Source organism: Phaseolus vulgaris, chromosome 9 (assembly GCF_051622355.1).
Source record: "Phaseolus vulgaris cultivar YP4 chromosome 9, ASM5162235v1, whole genome shotgun sequence".
NCBI lineage: Eukaryota > Viridiplantae > Streptophyta > Magnoliopsida > Fabales > Fabaceae > Phaseolus > Phaseolus vulgaris.
The window spans coordinates 29,869,534-29,892,874 of record NC_143506.1 but is presented as its reverse complement, the minus strand read 5'-3'; the positions used below and the strand labels follow the sequence as shown (position 1 = coordinate 29,892,874).

The window sequence follows — 23,341 nt, the reverse complement described above, 5'->3', positions numbered from 1 at the left end:
TACTCAGAATTACATCTTTAATTCAGAAGTCATGGTCATAGTCCTAACATCAGAATCTTATAAAATACTTGTTAAAGAATGTTGAAGTGATATAAAATTTAAAACCTCAAATCTTAAAAAAATTACGTATAAATAAAAAATCATCAATTAACTTGTAAATCTTATAAAATAAAATTATTATCTTTTAAAAAATAATATAGCATAATGAAACTTTCATTAGAATAAAGTAAAACCCTACAATATAACTCTCGCCTTTTAAAAAACCTAAGTGAGAGATTAAACACAATTTTTTTTGTCTACGTCAATTATGTGCCCTACATATAGCTACAAGACATGTAACCACTATGAAAACTCATTATATTTAAATTATGATTTAATATTAATGTTAATCATATTATAATTAAAAAAAAGGAATCGACACTTCATATACACATACATATATATATATATATGTATGTATATATATATATATATGTATATATATATATGTATATATATATGTATATATATATATATATGTATATATATATACCATTATTATTTTTTTGTCTTCCTACTTTTTCTCTTTTGTATGGCATGCTAAAGAAGGAGAGAAAGAAAAGAGAATCCTTGATAACTAAACCTTCCATAATGGTCATTGTCTTCACTCACCTAATTACAATTAAATTTCAGTTAGAATGTCACCAAATGTGTTGCCACCTCAGCAAGGGAATAAGCAGGTATAACACCAAAATTAAAATACTAATAAAACTTGTTTAGTTACACATTATTATTATTATTATTATTATTATTGTAGCATACTAAATCAATTAAAATCATGTTATGACAAGGTCTTATCCTAAATGGAAAAGCCTCTAACTAACCAAGTCAAAGTACATTAGTAGAAAGTTCACCAACTGAAAGATACTTCCACCAGAAATCAAGAATTAATCACCATAAGCCTTTTCCTTATTGGTCACCAATGCCTCCACGTAATCTTAGACTTCAACTTCTTCCACAACTCACATCACATCCATCCATAATGCTACATCTGCATCTTATCTTATGGTCACGATTTCATCTGTTATTAGAAAGATCTTTTTATTTCTTTTTTTTATATTCTAATCATAATTGTTGATGGGAGTAGAAGTTACACCATTTTTGTTTACCTTTTCTTTCTTCTGTCGTATTTCCTACTTTCATAGTTGCTATTTTATCTTGCAATTCACGTTCACTTCTTATATCACGTGAAAGAAAAGTGTTCAAGTGGGTTGCAAAATTAGTACTTTATAGTTCATAACAATGTTCATTATGTATAATGAAAAGTAAAATAATATCTCATTTTCTTTCTTAACAATTTTTTTTAAAGAAAATACCTCATACACCCAGAATGTAAAATGGTTTTATAATATCAAGCAGTTATAAATTATTATAGAAATGAATCAACTTTTAAATTAATTATTAATAATAGTAGTGTAAAGTGTCATTGCATAACCTTCAAATAAGTGTTAAGTTTGGATAACCATTATTTTTGTTTTGTTTGCAATCAAGTGTTGGGTTGTACTAAAAATATTTAAGTCTACACTTGAATTACAAGATAAGGGAGAAAAATTGAATGATTCAATTTGGCATGATTTAAATATATTACTTAGACTTGCAAAAAGTATTGTAGCCATCAATAATAAGGTAGTGAGTGAATTATGTGAAATTTAAGTAAGGAGACATTTCATAATCAAGACAAAGACTTCAAGGCTGTCATACCAAATCACTAATTGCAAAATGCTAATATATCAACTCAGTGACGCCATGGAGATGCTGCTCTTCCTTTGCCCTCTTAAGAACCTATAGGTGGGGCTTTTGCACTACACAAAGAAGAGTCAGAAATATAATTCTCCAGGAGAAACCAAAAACAAAGTCTGAGATTTCTGAACAACTCCACCTTGGTAGGAGTTAGTTTATTTTTGTTGGCCTATCTGTTCCTTCAAAACACCAACTCTTTAAACTCTCTAACCAACCCTTCCAAAATTCAAGAGCAAAATCAAAAGAAAAAACTTGGAAGAAAAGAAACAAACACCACCATCTCATACACCTGTGTCATAGGGTCTCCTTTTAGTGAGAATTGAGAAGCTACTCAATTTGTTACCTTCTCTGTCTTTCTCTACTAGGAGCAAGGAAAAGATCAATTTCAATGGAGGTTTCATGCAAAATTTTGAGAAGATCAATTCACAGTTTTCTTCAAAACTATCATTATTTCACCTCAACTGTGGCTTTTCTAGCCCTTCCTTTCTCAGCATCAATACTCCTATCTCAGGCTTTAGTTCCAGTCTCTTCATCCCTCTTGCCTCAAATACACAGTCACCTAAGGTCTCTCTTTGATGCTGCTGGCTTTCCTTCCTCATCAAAGTTGTTTACCATTCTCAACCTTAAGGTTTCTCAAACAATCACTTCTTCAATCTTCACCCTTCCTTTCACTCTCACATTTCTCCTCATTGCAAAAGCATCCATAATTCAAGCTCTAAATCAACACAAACCAACTTTTCCATCTTCCTTCACTTCCACCCTATTCCATTACAAGCCTCTCCTCCTCACCTATATCTACAATTCTTTCTTTATTCTCTCCGCAAATGCATCTTGCTTTTGCCTCCTGTTTTTGGCCTTCACCGTTGCTGAAGGATTTGGATACTCATCTCCAAGTAGCACACGATTGATGTCAGCTGCAGCTGCAGTTCTATTTTCTGTGATCCTTGCCAATGCACTAGTGATTTGCAACATGGCACTCACTGTATCTGGCATGGAGAAACATAGGGGGTTCATGGCAATTCTGAAGGCCTGTGTTATGCTAAGGGGAAAGACATCAATGGCTTTGTTCCTGGCACTGCCTGCTAATGTAGGCCTTGCAGCCATTGAGGCCTTGTTCCAGTTCAGGGTTGTAAGAGCCTATCACAATTGTGGAATGTCATCATGGCCTTTTATGGCTTTAGAGGGCATTTTCATTGCTTACTTGTACTCACTTTTCATCATAATTGACACAATTGTGAGCTGCATGTTTTACAAATGCTGCAAGATGGGGTTAAGGGGTGATCATGAAGACAAGATTTTGCTGAGGATTGAATTCCCGGAAGAGGAGGACAATTGTGGTTATTTGGTATTCAAGAATTTTGAAGAACTACCTTGAGTAACATAAGGTAGCATATCGTTGTAATAAATTTGGCCAAGGCTTTTCTTCTTATGCTTCACAAAAGGGAAGGAACAACAAGTTAATTAAACCATCTTGCATGCTTTTCAAAAATTCATTCATGTTACTCGAACCAAGTCGAGCAACTTCGGAAGGCATAAAGGTTTTTCATCAGAGGAACCTCAGCTCAGCTAAATGCAAAAGCTAGAAGCTGAAGATTGATTCACCATTTTATTTTGATGTCTTTCTTTTATGTTGTTAAAATATGTCTTTTATTCCATCTCTCTACCTTGTATATTTATTGGTAATATTTTACTTGTGAATAATACAAAGGCTGCTGTTTGTTTGCTTGCGTTTTATAACGTGTTTGATAGGTGGATATGAATACTCACATCTTAAAGGGTCACGCACTTTCTTATTGTTGATGTTTCCAGCATAATTACGTTTAGAATCCCATGAAAGACAAATTATGTTATAACTTTTAGGATTTGCCTGAGTTGTGGATCCCATGAAGAATATGTTCATTTTACATCAGCTCAAACATCTAAATTATTTTTCAAAATGTATGCATGAGAGCATCTAAATGTCAACCAATGAATGATAGGGTGTTGATATTAGTATATTGTGATCCCACTACATATGAATCATATGATCATTGAATGGAAACAGGTCCCGACCAATCATGATATGTGGACACCAAACCACAGAACCTACATTTAATTACAGAAAAAAACTGAATTGCTTCTATAAAGTTCAACTGGAATTTAGTGCTTTAAAACCAAACTTGTAGATATTTCCAACTTGTTCAACAGTTGTTCGTGGCAACAATGTTGAGAAACAGAGGAAATGCAAATGCTGGGGTAATTTTCTATACCAAAATCAGGAACCGTCAATTCATCTAATGGGCCAAACCTTGAGAGGCATGGGAACGTGATTCTAATTTTATTTGAATTAGGGGCATTAGTTCCTCCACCTCCATATATTTCATCCTATACCATCATAAATATGAAAATTCTATTTTACCCTTTTTAGATTATACAATCCGGAAGTATTTTTGACATCTGAAAGTTATAAATAACTTCTAGATTGTGCAATTCACGAAAGACAAAGTGAGAATTTGTATATTTACGATGGTGCAGGACAAAAATATGGAAGTATGGAAGTGGAGGAAGAAACAACCTTGGATTGGTCATTCTAGAGGGTGGAAGCAGAACTTGTTTCATGTTTTGGTTTGCATATATTGGAAAGTGAGAATTAAAAAGTTATAACTAAAGTTTTTTTTTCTGGATTAGTTATTAAAATGTTAGATTTAATTTGCAAGGGGATTTTGACCAACAATCAAGTTTTTTTAGCAAATTTTATTTTGCTATATCTGAAGTAAAAGATTCTGGATGTTCACACCAAATGAAATCTTAGTGTATGACAAAATGGCGTTACAAATAGAAAATGTCTCTAGCAGATGCAAATATTGATAGTATCAATGAGGTACTTTCCTAGGCAAGACCATTAAATAGCTATCCTATCAGTGCATTTGAAAAGTATCTTTCTACTATCAAATGTGTGCATTACATAAGAAGTTTTTTCACTCATATGTATTGCATTACATAAGATGACTGAAACTAGGATTTCTATCTCAGCCTTGTAATACAATTACAGTAGAGAGACCTGATTTCTTATTCTTTTCTTAACCTGACAACTTACAACATGCTCTTCGGGTGTCGCACTAAAATCTCTATTAAAAGGAATAAGGGAAACTACTTTCTATTTTACATGAGAAGAATGGAATCTTAGAGAAGAGGCTTCAAACTTTGTACAAGGTTTCATGGTACAACATAGGCTTTGGTGATGGACAAATGCCAAATGAGTGATAAAAGCCAGCTCTACTGTAATAGAAGCACGGCATCCAGCAATCACTGGATGCCGATGATTCTCGAGTGATCATGAGAAGCATTCATGCTGGGTCTAGATTGGCCTTTCCCAAGTATTCTTCTGTGAAAGATCAACAAAAATTTGATTCAACATGTCATCAATGAATCCAGTCCCAAGACTTTTTGTATGTTCATAGATGGAAAGAATGTGCCATTTCACTTCATTAGATCACCTTGAAAGGCTAATTGTCATACCAAGATCTCACAAGTGGGCTACTTAACTCGAGATATCGGAAGCAGTCCCCTTAGTACCCACAGATAGATCACTGCCCTTTGGCTTGAGAATGACGTTGGTGCAAAGGAGCAGACAACCCAGTCTTCAACTATCTTTGCCCTCTTTCTCCTCAAGTTAATACCCTTAGCCTTCTACACTTCAATCTCCTTCTCAACATTCTTCTTCTTCATCTTTTCCACTCTTCCTTATGAAGTTAATGCCTTTAGCCTTCTCCATTTCAGCCTCTTTATCAGCTTTCTTTTTCTCTAACACTGTTTGTTTGCAATTCTCTTCATGTGCCTTCAGAAACAACCTTGTGAAATTCAAGAGAGTTGCAGTAACTGCAAACAAAAAAAACAACAATAACAAGTTGGCTTCGGCATTATAAAATAGATGACAAAACATGTCACTTCTTTTTGCCAAACAAACCATTAACATGCAATAATGATGAAACTACAGTCTATCCTCATTTCCTTGTCTACTCTCCTCTCTCATCCTCTGCTTTTTTGTCCTACCATCAACAAGAATAAAGTATTAATGCTAAACCAACCTTGCTCGAAAGGACAACGTGCAGGATCCTCACCGAAATATAGGGCAAGTGCATCTGCATTTCTACCCTGTCCACAAAAATCGCACAATCTGTATGATCCCTTATACATATATATATAATCAACCAAAAAGGTGGCTAAGTATATTACCACCACAGAATATAGGTTTGTTACAGATGCCACCTCTGACCCTGCAACAGCAATGAATTCCTTCGATGTCTGAATTAAAAAAGTGAGTCAAATGAATTGAAAATACACATTAGATATTAAAGATTGAGAGAGAAGAGAAAGACATCTTAGAATTTATGTGAACATGAATTTCGTAATTGTTGAAGAGTAACCGAGCACAAGAAGTATATTAAGCAATCTAACTAACTGATCTGAAAGAAACAGCAGAATACAAGAGAACACTTTACTGCCTGTTGTTAACGCATAGTTGTATTACTAAAGATCAAACACAAGTCTAAATCTTAAGACACCCAATAATAATAAATAATATCATGTTTTGGTTGTCTAACAAAGTTACTTGGTGTGTTGGACATAACTCAAATTCATAAAACTGTATGGCTAGACGTAGGTCTTAGATAAACTCTGAAGAAGAGTTAGTCTCATACAAAAGATCAAAATCAAATATCACAAGATGATAGATCAACATGATAAACCAAGTTTAAAGGAACATCAGATGCAAGGAAGATAGAAACAAGTCATACTAAAGCTCTGGACTCAACATTAGAAAATCAAACAAAGTCTCTAAAAAGTGTTGGACAAGCGTCTAAAGAAGCATTGGACGGAAGTTATTGGATCAAGACACCTTTGAATTCAATAAATGACATACATATGTGGACTTCATTGGACGCTTTTGTTAAAATTCAAGATTGTCTAATCTAAAAGAAATTTGACGCACTCTTGACTAAGAATATTCTGTATGCTCATTTTGGTGCTATCAAAAGAGTAGATGTAGCTATAGAGAAAAAGATTGTCTTTGGCCATGCACATCAAGCGTAACAGTGGGAGTTATTAGTATAAAGTCAAACACATACAAGCAAAAAAACGCAAGTCATAAAGGTCCTTTTAGAACGTCTATAAAAAGAAGCAACGCCATGCAGAACAGATGATGAAAAACAAGTATTCACGTCTTACGTGACTCTGAATGCAAAGAAAAAAAAAATCATAACTTCTAAGTGCTTAGTTTTTATAGTGCATCTTATAAAGACCACTTGTGCATATTTGTGAATCCTTCACTTTATGAAGTTAAGACTCTAGAAGCAAGGAATGTATATTTGTATTATCCTGTCTAGTGAGAATCTTCCTTGTAAGAACAAGTTTACTATTGTATAGTCTAAAGAGACCTTGTGTACTTAGTTTGGAGAGACGGTGTGTACTCGTGCTTAATCTCGTAAGATTAGCAAATAGCCTAGAAATGCTTTGTTTACTTGTGTAAGTCAGCAGTGGCATAGAACAATACTGGCTCATGACATGGTTTCAAAGAGTTGAGGTCCAAGTAGTGCAGAATTTGATCCTTACTCCTCTCTTTCTTATAATAAAATATCTACTTCTCTAGGTTTACTTGCCAATTGTGGAGTGGTTCTTGGAACCATAATTATCAGCGTTTATACTCAAGAGTTGATAACATACGTTATATTTTAGATTAGACCTTACTTCTATGTGTTCTAAAATAAGAATTGTGTTGGCCACTATATATCAAATTGTATTAAGCAAAGACTGAGACCAAAACTGCACCCAAATAAATACAATGAACAAACAAAATTTATGGAAAAAATTGCTGGAGCCTTAATCCACACACTACAAGTAGAATTCCTTGGGATTGACTGTAAAATTGAATTAACTGAAGATTAAAAAAATAGTAAATTTACAATCTCAACTACCTTCATGATGCAGGAAACCAGTATCATAATTTAAGTTTAGACACATAACTTTCTTGGCATTGAATTGTGATCTTTAAATGATTTAATGAAGAATCAAGAATACTAAGCACCTTACGAAAAACTTCAGTCACGGGGCCATCGTTTTCAGATGCAGCAAGCTCCTGTTTAACCTTTTCTAATCCCCTGATGATTGCTTGCATTTCTTCTGCTAAAGACTTCAATTGTATCTGCAAGATCATGAATTTATGATCACTATTCATTGAAATCACGTTAACTAATACAAACAGTTAGCCTGTACAAATATCTTTATGCAATTTCATCCATGGTTTCTAAATTTGCATACTTTTGCCTGAGGGGCTATTTTCTTCACAAAGTTTAAAGGGATTAATTTCCAAATTGAAATTACAGTGGATATTTATCAAAGGTCCAAATTTGAAGGATGGTAATTTAGGACTTTTACATTTAGGTAAGTATTTTCCAGCCGAATTTTTGAGTCCAATTGCATTTCTCCCATAATTTCCTGTCGGAAGTAAAGCACTTTGGATTTAACATGGCTTTTGCAAAGTCCAATGTGAATGTTTGAAAAAAAAGAGAAGAAAAAATGACCGCCAAAGGTGGTGGTTTTTGTCTCCTAGTCGTAGAGTTGCTTTGACCATGATTGAAACTTTAAACAAGTTACGTAATGGATTGACTCATTTCCCATGTAGTACACACATGGTATGCTCGTGCATTTAAAATTATGTAGGTGAGTGAAAAATGTATAGTTTTGATATATAAAAGAAGCAATACATTGGTGTTTAAAGGAAAAAAATCCTAATGAAAGGAAATAAATCTCCAGACATAAAGATTCTAAGTCTGGAGCAAATCTATCAAATAAACTCCTACTGTCAATCTCTTAATTTTAGGGATTTCTTACTAACAATATGCAATCAATCTATATTTATTGTACCGTAGATGTGCAATATTTACACCTATATTTCAACACCCCCTCTCAAGCTGATGAATAAATGTTCTCCATTCCCAACTTAGTTACGATATTATGGAAGTCTAAGGTGAGTCCTTTTGTCAGCCACCTCTTACTTGGACGGAATGTATGACATGCATACTAAACTTTCTTCTAATTTTTTCTTAATGAAGTGTCATCTAAGATAATGGGCCTAAATTATGATTCAGCGGATGATCTTGCCACCACATTCTGATTTTTTGCCTCTCCATGTCACCAAGTCCCCCACCTAGGAAAGTACAATATCCAATTGTTGATCTTCTATCAACAAGGGAACCTGCATAATCTGCATCAGTGTAGGGTCTTCAAGAGTTAGTTTTCCATTTCTTTTGAACAGTATTTCTTTTTCTAGGGTTGTCCTTCAAGTAATGTAGAATTCTATAAACAGCTTGAAGATGAGATTCCTTTGGTTCATGCATAAATTGATTGATGACACTCACTGAATGAGCAATGTCTGGCCGTGTGTGAGCCAAATATATTAATTTTCCAACCAGCGTCTGATACATCTTTTTGTCTACCGTTGATCCCTCTTCAACCTTACACAACTTGTGATTAGGATCCATTGGAGTTGATATTGGTTTGCACCCAATTTTCCCACTTTCTGCCAGCAAATTAGTTATACATTTTTGCTGAGATATAAAAATTCTCTGGTTAGAGTAGGCTACTTCAATCCCTAAAAAATACTTTACTCTCATCTCTTTTAGTTCAAATTCCGGGACTAGTCTCTGTTTCAATTCTTCCTTCTCTTTTTCATTATTTCCATTCACTATAATATCATCAACATAAACTGGAAGTATTGTTACCGCCTATTTCCACATGAATGTTTAGTAAACAAAGTGTGATCCCCTTGACTTTGTTTGTATCCAAATCCCTCCATAACTTTTGTGCATCTTCCAAACCAAGTTCTAGGGGATTGTTTCAGTCCATAAAGAGCCTTTCGCAATTTGCAAATTTTTTTTCTCCTTCAAACCTGGGTGGAATATTCATGTAGTTTTATTCTTCTAGGTCTCAATAGAGAAAGGAATTTTTAACATCATATTGTAGAAATTTCCAAACAAAGTGGGCAACTAAGGACAAAAGAATCCTTACAGTATTCATCTTAACAACTGGTGCAAAAGTTTCTTGGTAGTCTATTTCGTAAGCTTGAGTATATCCTTTGCAACCAACCTCGCTTTGTACCTTCCAATATACCCGTCAACCTTATATTTTATTGTTAATATCCATTTGCACTCAACAATATTCTTTTCTTTGGGTTTTGTCAACAAATTCCCAAGTATTGTTCTTTTCCAATGAATCCATCTTCACTTTCATGGCATCTTTCCATTTTTTCTTTGTCAAAACTTTAGTAACAAAGTTAGGAACAACAACAGAATTCAAACTAACAATGAAACTTTTATGGTTAGTCGATAATCTATCCAGAGAAACATAATTTGATAAAGGATAGAGAGGTTGTTCTGTGCAGTTTCTAGTACCTTTTCTTATGGTTATTGGTAAGATCAAGGTCATTTGGAGAGTTGAGAGTGTTTCAGTTTCTGGTTCAACCTTGTCAGTAGTTTTATGTTCAGAACTTGGATTGGATTCATGGACTTGCCAAATTTCTGGAGTACGCTTCCTTCTTAAGACATTGCTGAATCTTGGAAAATCATAGGTACTAACTCTTGGGGCTGAATCTCTAACTATTCCAGTGTTTTCTGATTGTAGTTTAGTAGCCTCGATGATATTATTAGTTTCAGTTTCTAATTCTGCCCCAAAATTAATTATCTTAACTGTAAGTTCATTCTTGGAGGCTTTAGTTGGAGCATACGACAAAAGAAAGGGTTCAAGGTGGTCATCGCAATTTTATAAAAGAACTTAGGAGCCGCCAGCCTTGGAGAAAAAAAGATTTAATTTCAAAGGTGACATCAATGGAGATATACCAATTTTTAGATGAAGGGCTATAAGCCTATAACACTAGTAACCTTTTTGAGTTGCTGAATAACCAATAAATCTAGCAACCTGGGATCAAGTTTGTCTTTATTTGGATTGTGGATATGTACAAAAGTGTCGCACCCAAATATTCTAGGAATGAGGCCATTTGGGATCTTGAAGTGAGGGAAATATTTTTTAGGATTCTCAAGTGTTCCCATTAGGTTTTTCAGTCTTTTTATCTCCTCAATATTGAATCCTACCTCTATTGATTTTGGATCAGACATTTCCAATGCAAATCAGCAACTGGCTGTCTAATAGGTGATTTACAAAGAAAAGAAAACAACAATAAAGGCTGTTACAATAAGTGCAACAATTAAGGTTGCACCCTCTTGAAGATAAAATGACAATGAAGGTCATAAGTGGTAAAAACAGAGACAAGGGCTAGAAATCTAATACCAAGTGAAAAAAATGTGTAATAAATCTCCTTAAATAAAGGAAATAAATCTCCAGATATAAAGACTTTAAATCTGGAGCAAATCTACCAAATAAATTCTTCATCCCAATTCCCTAATTTTAGTATTTCTTACAAACAAATATAGATTTATCATCCAATCATTCTATATTTACCGTACAGTCAATCTGCAGTATTTACACCCATATTTCAAGAGGGTGCATTGCAAAAAGTAATTGAAAAAGGAAGGAATGTGTTTTTTTAGTGAAATTGGACCAAGAAATCAGGGTAACAAGGTAAGGCAAAGCTTTGTTCTTCTGTAAATAAATAACCAAAAACTAAATTGTGACCTTAGTGGCTGCTTCCAAGCTAACAAGGTCAAGGTGAAAATCAAGGAGTCCAGGAAACCTTTCAGCTAGGACCTGGAATTCAAATAGAAGAAAACAGAAAGTTAAACCACCAAAATAATATCTTCATCTAAATCAAGTGAGACAATTACCTTGCAAAGAAAATGCATGAGTGTCATTTTACTATTTGAAGCACGAGTGTCGGTTAGTTTTAAGAGACTATCTAACTTGAATCCAACAGCAGATCCTGTACAAAGTTGAAAAACTCACACTCAAGTTCTATGATAACAGATATAAAAAAACAAATAAAAATTATTTAGTAACATATTATATTAAGGACCAATTATTATCTAATTTTAAAAATACAGAGAAGTACGCCATATATATTTCCCCTAATCAGAAGAGAAGAGAATGATAATAAAAACATTTCTGTTACTAAAAGAAGACATACCCCTTGCTGTTCCTTGGTTCAATGTATTACCCAAATAAAGAATTTTCTTCATGATCTCCTTTAGTTTGAATGAGTTTCGAACCTAAGGCCAAGATAAAAAAAAGCACATGGTTTTAAAAAATACAAGCCACTTTCGTCAATTAGATTCATAAGCAAATTACCTCTTCACAAGCAGAGTTTACTGTGTGTAAGCTCTTCTTAAACTCTGTAATCTGCAGATTGAAATGAGATACTCAAGAAACCAAATCCACAACAAAACCAGAAAATCATTGCAGAGAACAGCAAACCTGAGTCCCAAACTGAATTTTGAAAGAGAATACTCTAAGTTTTGACTCCACTCTTGGCACTTTCATCAGCTCCAAGAAATACTGAAATATAACATAACCAATGTATAAGAGAATATAATTACACATACACAGGTTGTTGAATTAACAAAGACAAAAGTATTTGTTTATAATCCATGTCTCAACAGTAGAGGAATGTGCCCACTATGTGGTGCCACAGACTTAAGAAGATAAAATACAGGGTTTGCACCCATAACCCAAAGAATGTCACAAACCTCAGAGTAGGGGTGACTATTTATGAGCAGTGTTCTGCCATTATTTATTTTCATAAATTCGCATTCCATCAATTGTTTCCTTAAAATAAACCTGCTTCTCTTGTTATGATAGTTTGGGTACTCAGTTTCTTCACTTTTCACCTTACTTCTAAATTTTAATATAAGAACTTCCAAACAAATTACAAACAGCACCAGATAGTTTCATCTTTATTACTTTTAATTTTCCTCCAATCAAATCGGAATATAAGTAGCTTATCCTGTCATTATATTACTACACTAGGAAAGCTGTACTTTCAAGACTTCCCAATCATGCTTCTATTAGGAATCTCACATTTAGTAGGATGAGCTACATGATGTGATACTTAAGCTTTAAGGCTCTCCCTCCCACCTAATGGAGTAGTCTTTTAGGTTTGACTCTCCCTTGTGCTTAAGTCCTAACAATTGGTGTTATCATTGAGAATTGAGTTAAGGAAAGGGCTACAGACGGAATATTGATAAATGAAGTCGTCTTAAGGAGAAAATGACTACCACTAAGTAAGATGATAGATGAATGAAGTCATCTCAATGAGAAGAGGGCTATCACTGGGTCAGTATGGATAGAGTGAAGTCGTCATGAACCTTGGCCTTAAAACGGGTGGCATGTTAGGATTTCAACATTGAGTAGGATGAGCTACTTGATGTAGTGCTTAAGCCTTGAGGCTTTCCCACCTAATGGACTAGTCTTTTTATTTTATTTGGATTCTCCTTTTGTACTTCAGTCATAACTAACAGCCATGTCTAAAACATCTGTCTCCTTTAAGTCAGTAATCAAGCATTGTTGGGTGAGATAGACCCTTCAACAATTGTATTTGAGTGGGCTGCAGGGATATTGAATGAATTTTCAGTAGTTTTTCAAGAACCTTCAGACTTACCCCCATTTAGAATACATGATGATGCCACTGTATTGAAAGAAGAGGCTGAAGTACCAAATATTAGAGCCTAGAGGTATCCCCCTCCACTGCCAAAAAAATAAAAAATATAGTGTATTTGGTGATAATGTTGAGATCTAGAGTTATTAAGTCTGAGTTCCTATTCAAGCCGAATTATTTTGGTTAAGAAAAAAGATGGAGGGTGGCGGTTTGGTGTTGATTACAGGTCATTGAATAAAATAACTATACCGGATAAATTCCCTACATTGTTATTGATGAGTTGTTGGATGACTTGGGGTGCTGCTATATTTTCTAAGTTAGATATGAAATTTGGGTACCACCAAAACAGGATGAAGGGAAATAACACTCCTAAAACTGCTTTTAGGACTCATGAGGGACATTATGAGCTTGTGGTAATGTCTCACAAATGCACCTTCTACTTTCCAACCATTAATGAATGAGGTGTTAAGTTAAGGCCATATTTAAGGAAATGGACTTAGCTTTCTTTGATGATATACTAGTTTCTAGTAAGATCACAGAGGAACATAATATCCATTTGCAAACTATTCATCAATTGTTTGTCAATAAAAAGAAGTGCACTTTCAGGCAGGAGCGAATAGAATATCTTGGGCATGTCATATCTGGTCAAGGGGTAGCAGCAGACCCGAGAAAGTTAAAAATCATGATTATTTGGCCGGTGCCTAAGGACATTAAAGCTTTGAGAGGATTTCTAGGCCTCACGGGGAATTCTAGAAGCTATGTAAAAGATTATGGGAAAATTGCAAACCCTCTCAGTTGCTGAAGAAGGACAGTATTTATTGGCAGCAACAAGCTCAAGTTGCATTTGATTCACTCAAGAAAACAATGGCAGAGTTACTCATCTTAACAGTTCCAGACTTTTCAAACATTCATTGATGAAACAAATGCTTCTAGTAAAGATTTGGGTGCAGTCCTGTTACAAGATTGAAGATTGGTAGCTTTTCTCAGCCAAGCATTATCGGAAAGAGCTAGCAGGAAGTCAGTTTATGAGAGAGAACTTATGGCCATTGTCATGGTAGTACAGAAGTGGATATGTTAATTGATGAGAAGGCATTTCATCATTCATACAGACCGAAGAAGCCTCATATTTTTTACTGATCAAAGGGTACTGGGTGAAGACCAATTTAAATGGACTTCTAAGCCAATGGGTCTGGACATAGAAATCAGGTATAAATCTGAGCGCGAAAATATGACTGCAGATGCGATATCAAGGCGAATGGCTTATGTAGCCTTATCAGTAGTTCAATTTTCAGAGTTAGAAGAATGGGAAGAAGCACAATCACATAGTAAATTGAAGACTACTATCCAATATTTGATAAGATTCCACTACCCACCTGGGGTTCTCTTTCAAAACAGAATTGATGTACTAACTAAGCAATATTAGTATTACCAAGAAGATCTAAGAAAATTCTTCTATTATTAAAGAAATTTTAAAATTCTGCAATAGAAAGTCACTCTGGTATTTCAGAACCCTATAAAAGGACATCCGCCTTAGTGTATTGGGAAGGCATGAGGAAAGACATTCAACAGTTTGTAGCTACTCATGAAGTCTGTCAACAAAATAAGTATCAAACATTATAGTCAAAAGGAATGTTAAGGACATGATGGAGGATTCTGTTTTGATGTGTCTTATAACAGACCAATAGAAGCAGGGTGTATGCTGGTTCAGGGTTCTTTTTGCAGGAAACAAAAACTATGTTTTTTATGTGGTATTTTGGTTGTTGTGGAAATCCCTAAGTGTGTTTGTTGTTCAACTAGTGGTCTCACATGTGGATGGTAGCAGTAGAGGTTGGGGTGGGGATTTAGACATGTTGGCGGATGTAAGTCGAAGTTGTAAACTCCAACCAATCTAAGTGCGAGATGGACCTTGGCAAGTAGGAAGTTGGTTTCTGATAAAAGTGAGCTTAAAAGGAGCAAACAGGGGGAAGCCAAAGTCCAAAAAGGAGTGTATGGAAGTTGCTGCATTGAAGTGATTAATTCTGTGACAAGTGCTACAATCGTGCCAATGCAAGCTGGGTAGAAGGAATGTCAATGAGGTGGTGGAGATAACCAATATTTTGGTGTATTTTGATGGTTTTGTAGCTGCAGTTTGCAGTGTTTATAACATTCCAATACGAGCACGGTGCTAGCTGGAATAGGATGTCTAGCTTATGCAGCAAATATTATCTATCTATTGCTTTGGGGTGTTTGTTCATCTCTTTATTCTTGGAGATTCTTAATGTGATTTGGTTTATGTAAAAGGGTTGGGATACCCCTTTTGTATCCCTCTTAATTTAATTTCATTCTTTGCTGATCAAAAAAAAAAAACATTATCCCCCCAGCAGGTCTTCTCCAACCACTAATGGTTGTAGTGACACTTACTAAATATGCTCACTTCATTTCCATTAGTCATCTTTTCACAGCGACAGAATTATTCAGTGTGGCCGGTATGAAACTCAAACTTAGTTCTACCTATCACCCACAGTCTGATGACCAAACTGAGGTTGTTAATAGGTGCCTCAAGACATATTTGCGATGTTTGACTGGGTCTAAGCCAAGACAGTGGCCTAAGTTATTGAGCTGTGCTAATAAGAAGAGAAAAGATACTAAGAAGTGGACTTTAAGCCTAACTAAACCTTATAAAACCAACTCCTAAGGTGAGGTTTGCATTTACTTATATACTATGACATGTCCTTATCTCTATTTGATGTGAGATCTCCAACAAGAGACATGAACTATACAGCTGGTGATTGGGTTTATCTTAAATTACAGCCAACAAGTTGAATCATTAGCTAAAAAGAAGAATGAATTGAATCCAACGTTTTATGGTCCTTATCAGGTGGTGAAGATATTGGGGCCAGTGGCATACCAGTTAAAACTAACCCCGGATAGCAAGATCCATCCAGTCTTTCATGTATCTCTCTTGAAGAAAGCATTAGTTCATTCAGTTACTCCACAACCACTGCCTAGCAAGTTAGCAGTAGACCTGGAGCTACAAGTTCAACCAGCATCAGTGGTGGAAGCCATAAACAGTGCCTCTGGAACAGCAGAAGAATTGATTCATTGCAAGATCTTCCAAACTTTGAAGCCACGTGGTAATGAGCAGATGTAATTGAAGAGCAGTTTTCAATTTTCACCTCGAGGACAAGGTGAAACTGTTGGAAGGGGGGAGGCATTGTTAGTCATAGACCTCCCATTAAGTGGACCTATAGTAGGAGGAAGCCCAATAGTACAATTAGGCTGGAACCTATAGCTAAGAACCTATGTAATTAATACATAGAGAAATAGAAGGAAAGTGGGGGCAATGGGATGGGATCAGTGGAGATATTGGTTGGGAGAGACTAGGATCTCGAAATCCTATTGATATTGTACTCTTTTTTCTTTCTTTGTACTTCTGACTCTTGTTCTTTCATCTCTGTGGGAACGTTTCCCTGGAGAACATCATCAATAATATTGGCTATTTTTACAGCAACCTTTGCTTAAGATAAAACCAGTCTATCTGCGTCAAGCAAACTTGAAGACACCAACACAAATATCAGGTATGGATATGCCAAAATAGAAATCCCGCATGATTTTCCGAGCTCACATTATACTTTTCTCAAGTACTATATAATATTATGGCTAAAATAAATCATTCACAAACCTTTTCACACTTCCCCAAATTCTCCTTATCACCGGTGTATCCCTATTTAGTCATAACCAAGATGAATGAAAATTAGAAAAGCAAGAACATTATAATAAAAGGTAGCAACTCATAGTAAGAGAATTTTCTAGAAATGAAAACCTCTTAATTGTCAATCAGGATTCAAGAACCACGTATAAATTTTTTAAGCTTCACCTTTAAAAGCTCTATCTCCTCTTTGGTTGGACAAAATTTAATGAGATTTTCCACCTGATCAACATCTAGCACTGAATCATCCATAGCCAGTACTGCAGCCTGGGTATGAATTTCGTCATGTTACACACAGTAAATTGAATAAGTTACAGTCAAGAGATTTAGTTTGATACTTTTTTGCAGATATATGATAAGGCAGGAAACTGTTCCAAAGAACATTTATTATCAAAAGCTGTTAGTCTTAACCAATAACTACACAAACATCAAAAAATACTTTAAGAATTATCTTAATTCAAATGCAACTATAACAACTACAACAAAAGAAATTTCCCACTAGGTGAGGTCTCCTCCATGGATCAAAAGACATCAAACATCTAAGTCTTTTTTAATGACTTCTCTTAAGATTTTCTCTGTCTTTACCTTTATTTATTGGGTTATCCTCCATTTAATCACTCTTCTTAGGGCTCCAATTATGTGAGATTCTATAATCTTTTCCTTATGATCAAGTGCTGCTCTACTTTATCTCTAGCAAATTCAGTCATCATCTTATCTTTTCTTGTTTGTCCTCTTCTCTCATCCACTACAAGATTCTCATCTCTACAAGAGTTGGCTTACAATTTTTTTGACACTTTATTGTCCAACATTCTGTACCACAAGACATGGTCAGTCTTTAGGATAGATATAGTAATATTTTCTTGAGTTTGAGAAAGAGCTTTTATAATCATCAATAACACTAGAAGCATTTATCAATTTCATGCACAAAGCTGCCACGTGTCTTGCTGAACTTGCATTCAAAAAATTATATTTTATGTTTCATGAAAAAAGAATACCAATGTTCACTATGATATGCTTTAATGTAAAATCTTAGCTTCCATAATTACACTTTAAAATTGCTCGCATGAATTTAGAAATTTCAGACTATCAACTTACCATCATATCAGGAAGAGGCATCTTAACCTTTGTGAGCATAATTTCAGTATTATTGGCCCTCCTTAGGTCAATCTACAATTAATCACAGAATAACTTATTAGTAAGATACTAGGAAAATACTAAATGAACATTATACCAATGATTTTGAATAAATCATTTAACAGCCAAAGAATGCACACTGCACTTGTGCAGTATTTTGAATTTGAATTTCCAGAAAATGGATAGACAATGATAACAACATTACAGTAATATTGCGAAGATAGTCATCCATTCATAATACTTTATGCACCAAGGTATGTTTGATATTTTTCCTGACATAACAAAACTATAGTAAAGTATGTATTTGTTTCCTTCACAGGTAAGGAGCAATTACCTAATGACTCAAAGTCAGACCAGAATGAAAACGACTTCTTTGTGAACAAATTACTGAGCATACAAAACAATGGAACTAAATTCCAAATTTAATTTAATGAATCCATGAACATCAGCAACCTTTGTTGTGAAGTACAAAGGAAAGACTAACTTAGACAAGGTTTATTTCAAAAAAAAAAAATCAAGAACATTCATATAGAAGAATACCAATTGGATTTTGTCAGTTTTGGATCCAACGGATTTGCGCCGCCCACCAGATTTACCATCTGAATCAGCAGGTTTTGCAACATTTGCAGAAAAAAGCTTCTCTATCTCTGAAACGTCAAACTCTTGTGTTCTAAGATAGAATGTAAAAGCAATCATTAAAACATGAAGGATTGAAAGCAGGCAGTAATTAAGTGTATAATTTTAGAGAATTGAAATGAATCAAAAAAAATCTTTCGTTAATAAGCAAGTTAAATTACATTTGAAGTTCTCCACGTCTTTGTAGTTCATCCCATAAACTTCCTTGCAATGCCCTTGTTACCTTACTCCAATGCAGAGGCTTTAAGGAGGATTTCCGAGTTGCCATGGCACCAGCCCCTGTAGGACGTCCAAGTCCTCGGCCTCTCCCTCTTGTATCAGTTCCAATTGGTGAAGGAAAATGAGCACCACCTAGAGGTCCATGAGGAGAATGAGAAAGAGGAGCCCGCATTCCAGTAGGAGGTGGGCCTCGACCACCTGGAGGTGGTGGAGGAGTTGTGCCTCCAGGCATTGTTGTTGGTGGTGGTCCACGATTTGGTGGAGGTGGGGGAGGTGGAGCTCTGGACAGTGAAGAAGATGGTGGTGGAGGTGGTGCTCCACTTGATGGTGGAAGAAGTGGTGGTGGAGGTGAAGCTCTGGATAGAGAAGGAGGAGGAGGTGGTGGTGGTGGAGCAGTACTTAAAGGAGGAGGAGGTGGTGGTGCTGGTGGAGCATTACTGGAAGGAGGAGGAGGAAGTGGTGTAGATTTACTTAAAGGAGGTGGAGGATAATGTGGTGGTGGTGGTGCAGGAGGAGGAGCTTTAAACTTTGTTGGAGACATTGAGGGAGAAGGGAATGGAGCTCCATTTGTAGACTGCAAAGGAGGGGGAGGAGGAGGAGGTGGTGGTGGTGGTGGTAGTGAAACTTTAGATGTAATTACACCATTTGCAGTGGGAGGAGTAGGGGGAGAAGGAGGTAAAGCCCCATTATTTTGTCCAACAGATTTCCAATGGGCAGGAGTCATAAAGCTCCCTCTATTTTGCCCAAAAATTGGAGGAGGAGGAGGAGGTGGAGGTGGAGGAAGTTGTAACATTTGATCATAGCTCTGTTGTGGTGCTTGATTAGCTAACTGAAGATATGTCTCTTTGACTGACAGCAATGATGATAGTGGAGAGTTTGAGCCTATTTCTGTTACAGTGTCTGAAGATTTTGAGTTATCACCATCACAGCTTTTCAAATCATTTATCGTGTCCATAAAAACAATTGCTTCAGAGACATGAGAACTAGAAGTAGATTTTCCTTTGCCATCAATGGTTTCGTCCTTTTCAGAGGTAACATGTGACAATGTAAGTGGTGAACTATTGTTCCTTGATGGTGGATATGAGACATGCATGGAATCTTGAAAAGAATCCTTACTAGAAGGAACCGACCTAGTTGTTGCATTGAGTTTTGCATGATTTGCCTGAAAACCATGTGGTTCTTGGTGTTTAGTCTTTTGGTTTGCTACAACTGAATCGCCCATGGGCTTTGAGTTTGTAGGAAGTAATTTATCCGATTTTGGTCTAGAAATATGAAGCAGCTGCAACCCTTCTTCTGTTTCATTGTTATCTTCATCATATTTGTTTTGCATAACTGCCAATTTATCATGAGCATTCACAGTGACTCCCTTTGTCATAAAAGTTATCCCATAATCCACTCCAATATCTTTGACAGCATGAGTATCTAAAACCACCCTCTTGTCAAGCTTGTACCTCGCATCATCAACCTGTTGGTGAATCCCATCATCTAACAGGGAATCCAGAAAAGTACGAGGATCTGAATACTCTTTCCAGACCTCTTTATGACTTCCCTCATCTACTACACTGTCATAAACCATTGGAAAATCGTAATCTCCCTTACCTTCCATAGCATCAATTACATTGCTGAAGATCTCTTCTGCTTCATAGAATTCCTCAGCCTCAGGTGAAGCACATTCTGTGTCACTTGCATCTTCTGTGTTTAGATTAGGTATAACAGCATCAGCGTCCAAAAAAAGCACCTGATACAGATACAACTATTTGTTCAACTCCTATTGTTTCAGAAAACAACTGACATAAGGAAAACAACAACTCACCTCAAATTTGAAGTCCTTGGGGAACTGATCCTTTGCATCCCACTGAATATCAATTTCATCACGGCTCAGCGTCAATATATTTGACCTTACAAACGCAGTATGAAACATGACTCTGAACATCACCTCCTCACGAACAAAGTCATCACTTAAATGTATGCACTCAAGAACCACATCCCCTTGAACATGACAACGGATGTCAATTTTCACGAGCCTACATTCTGCCTGTGGTTAAAACTTCTTAAGAAGACATTCTCTCTAATCAATTCGGAATTAATTATAAATAGCACAGATATTGCGTCTAATTAACTCACTGAATAACAACTTTAAATCTAAGTCACCTGCAAGTAGTGGCGAACTTGATTTTGGCCCATTGAAGTTGAGGAAAGAAGCTTAGAACTTCTGTTGGAAGGTTTTGAAGGGTCTGGACCATAGACACGCACAAGCGGTCTGCATCCTTTTCCACCGTCAAACAGTGGAAGGACCCTCACAATAATGCAATCCAAATATAAGGGTGTTTCTGATGGAGGCCACTGAGAACCCAAATGCCTCCTGGAAATGTACTGAAGATATCTCAAATGAGAAGGTTGTGGATTCAAAGGGGATAGAAGGTGGAGAAGTTCTCTAGGTGCTTGCTTGTACACCATTTCAAGAGTCTTGTGTTCCCCATTGTACTGTTTCCTGTACAACAGAAGAGCAGCTAGCATAAACGCAAGCACAGGCCAACCACCCCTTTCACAGTGCATCAAAAGCACGTTTTGTTTTCCCTCCAAAGACAACCAGCTCTCACTTGACCGAAGGAAGTGGTGAATCATCTCCAATGGCAAAAGGGGACAACCCTCATATTGCCGAGGGTACTCCATAACTGTCATCTCATACTGAGACATTATGTCTGAAATTCGACTGCGCCTATCCCCTTCTCTGAAATTGAACACCATGAAAGAAGCATCCGGATAGTGATCCTGAAGCTGAGCCACAACCCCCCCAATATAAACCTTGTACTCCTCTTCCTCCAACACATTCTTGGAGAAGCAACAATCAAAAACTGCATAAACAGTCAAGTATTACACAAATACCAAAACACCACACAAAGTCATTCTGACACTAAACAGAAACAACTGTTATTGCAAGGCACAACTACAACTATAGTCTCAGTAACAAGAACCAAGGTCATAAAAAAGGGTCTCCAAACCCAATTTACGATACGCAACTGCAATGGTGACAACATTTGTCTGTTTCACATTTTCGAGAATTCTGACTAAACAGTGACTGCAACTACAGTATAAAACCTTGAGGACGAGTACAAGAGTCTCACTCAAAACACATCTTCCACACAAAACCAACCTTCCTTTCTGGGTTTTCCAGCCAACAATCCTCAAGTGACGAATCACTACCAAGATTACTATTTTATTCCAGTTACTCCAAATCCAACCCTCTCGTTCCGCATTTTTGTTACACCTTGAATAACCCCTAACCCAAACACCCACCCAACCCTGAAAAAACACGGACCAACTGGAATAGACCAAACTCAATGGAACACAAAACCCAGAAACAGAAACAGAGAAAGCCCACATTGTCACTGCATTACCATAAACCCACTTGAAAAAAAAATCAGTAACCGTGGTCAAAATTCAGCCACGAGTGAGAAAAGATATGCTTCAATTCCCAAGAACTCAAATTACAAAAAAGAAAGAACAAATATAGAAATAGACATAGTTAAAGAAAAAGGTGTAAGTAAGTAGATAAAGTAAGGAAAAAGGAAATGAATGTGAGAGAGAGACCATAGAGTCTGTCGGAGATCTCGAGGAGGTGATCTGGTGGTTTCCGGTAAAAGAACCTTCGGAAGAGAGCCATGGGAATGGAATGTACTTCTGAGTATGAAAAAAGTGTTACTTTCGACTTGGTTGGGTTGGAACTGGGCCATGCATGCGCCTTTGCTTTTGGTTTTGGTAAGTTATAGTTAAATTAAAGGAAGGATTTTTTTATAGTAAGTAAACTCATCCATCATCATCATCATCAACAACAACACCATTACAGTATCATTCATCAACGTCAAATCACTTCTTTGAGTCTTTCTCACGGAAAACCATCTTCATCCATTTCGCTTATGTCCATGCACACACACACGCTTGTATATATATATATATATAATAATTCTACTGCATCATACGTTCCTACTTCTTCTCTTTATGTCACAAGCTCATTAAGCTAAAAATGCTTTCTTTTTTTCAAATAATATCTACGTACTTTTTCTTTGCATGAAATATTTATTTGATACAACGAAGACTTTTTTTTTATTATTATTATCAAACTGGTGTAATGTTTTTCACATAAAGTAGTAAAAAAAAATATGGAAATGGAGAAATCCCCTGAACAGAAACTATTTCGAAAATTCTACAGATTAATTTAAAATATTTATACTGCTAAACAATTCTCATAAATTACATCTTTAACCACATGGGAGAATTTCCTCTGTGTTTACTTATGAAGAAAATTT

General features: G+C 35.9%; 2 protein-coding genes across 4 annotated transcripts; one reads left to right on the top strand and one right to left on the bottom strand.

Moving 5' to 3' along the window:
- Nucleotides 1-1,742: 1,742 nt before the first annotated feature.
- LOC137822619 (uncharacterized) lies at nt 1,743-3,513 on the top strand. The gene has a single exon (XM_068627532.2). It carries the CDS (start codon nt 2,168-2,170, stop codon nt 3,152-3,154), a length of 987 nt encoding a protein of 328 aa, XP_068483633.1. The 5' UTR covers nt 1,743-2,167; the 3' UTR covers nt 3,155-3,513.
- A 1,074-nt stretch (nt 3,514-4,587) lies between these two features.
- On the bottom strand, nt 4,588-22,965 carry LOC137821129 (formin-like protein 20). 3 transcript variants are annotated; one of them, XR_016515543.1, is made up of 17 exons: nt 22,626-22,965; nt 21,186-21,889; nt 20,848-21,069; nt 18,977-20,772; nt 18,720-18,826; nt 18,141-18,212; nt 17,214-17,312; nt 17,019-17,060; nt 12,178-12,258; nt 12,052-12,102; nt 11,891-11,972; nt 11,592-11,686; nt 11,443-11,514; nt 7,841-7,957; nt 5,995-6,063; nt 5,847-5,908; nt 4,588-5,637 (listed from the first exon to the last, which is right to left on the bottom strand). XR_016515543.1 is itself a non-coding variant. In XM_068625574.2 (17 exons), exons 1-17 carry the CDS (start codon nt 22,696-22,698, stop codon nt 5,468-5,470), a joined length of 3,942 nt encoding a protein of 1,313 aa, XP_068481675.2. In that variant the 5' UTR covers nt 22,699-22,965; the 3' UTR covers nt 4,588-5,467. The 3 variants fall into 3 exon arrangements, 2 of the variants coding, with proteins under 2 accessions (XP_068481675.2, XP_068481676.2); XM_068625574.2 differs by having other exon boundaries at nt 5,847-5,913; nt 18,720-18,849; XM_068625575.2 differs by having other exon boundaries at nt 18,720-18,849.
- Between the last annotated feature and the right edge of the window lie 376 nt (nt 22,966-23,341).

Bases quoted from the DNA above. Each gene is read 5' to 3' on its own strand.
- LOC137821129 (XM_068625574.2), bottom strand. From the start codon at position 22,698: ATGGCTCTCTTCCGAAGGTTCTTTTACCGGAAACCACCAGATCACCTC. The intron at 12,103-12,177 runs GTTTGCTGTTCT...TTCAATCTGCAG, and splicing joins AAATTCAGTTTGGGACTCAG to ATTACAGAGTTTAAGAAGAG. The intron at 11,687-11,890 runs GTATGTCTTCTT...AACTTTGTACAG, and splicing joins GAACCAAGGAACAGCAAGGG to GATCTGCTGTTGGATTCAAG.
- LOC137822619 (XM_068627532.2), top strand. From the start codon at position 2,168: ATGGAGGTTTCATGCAAAATTTTGAGAAGATCAATTCACAGTTTTCTT.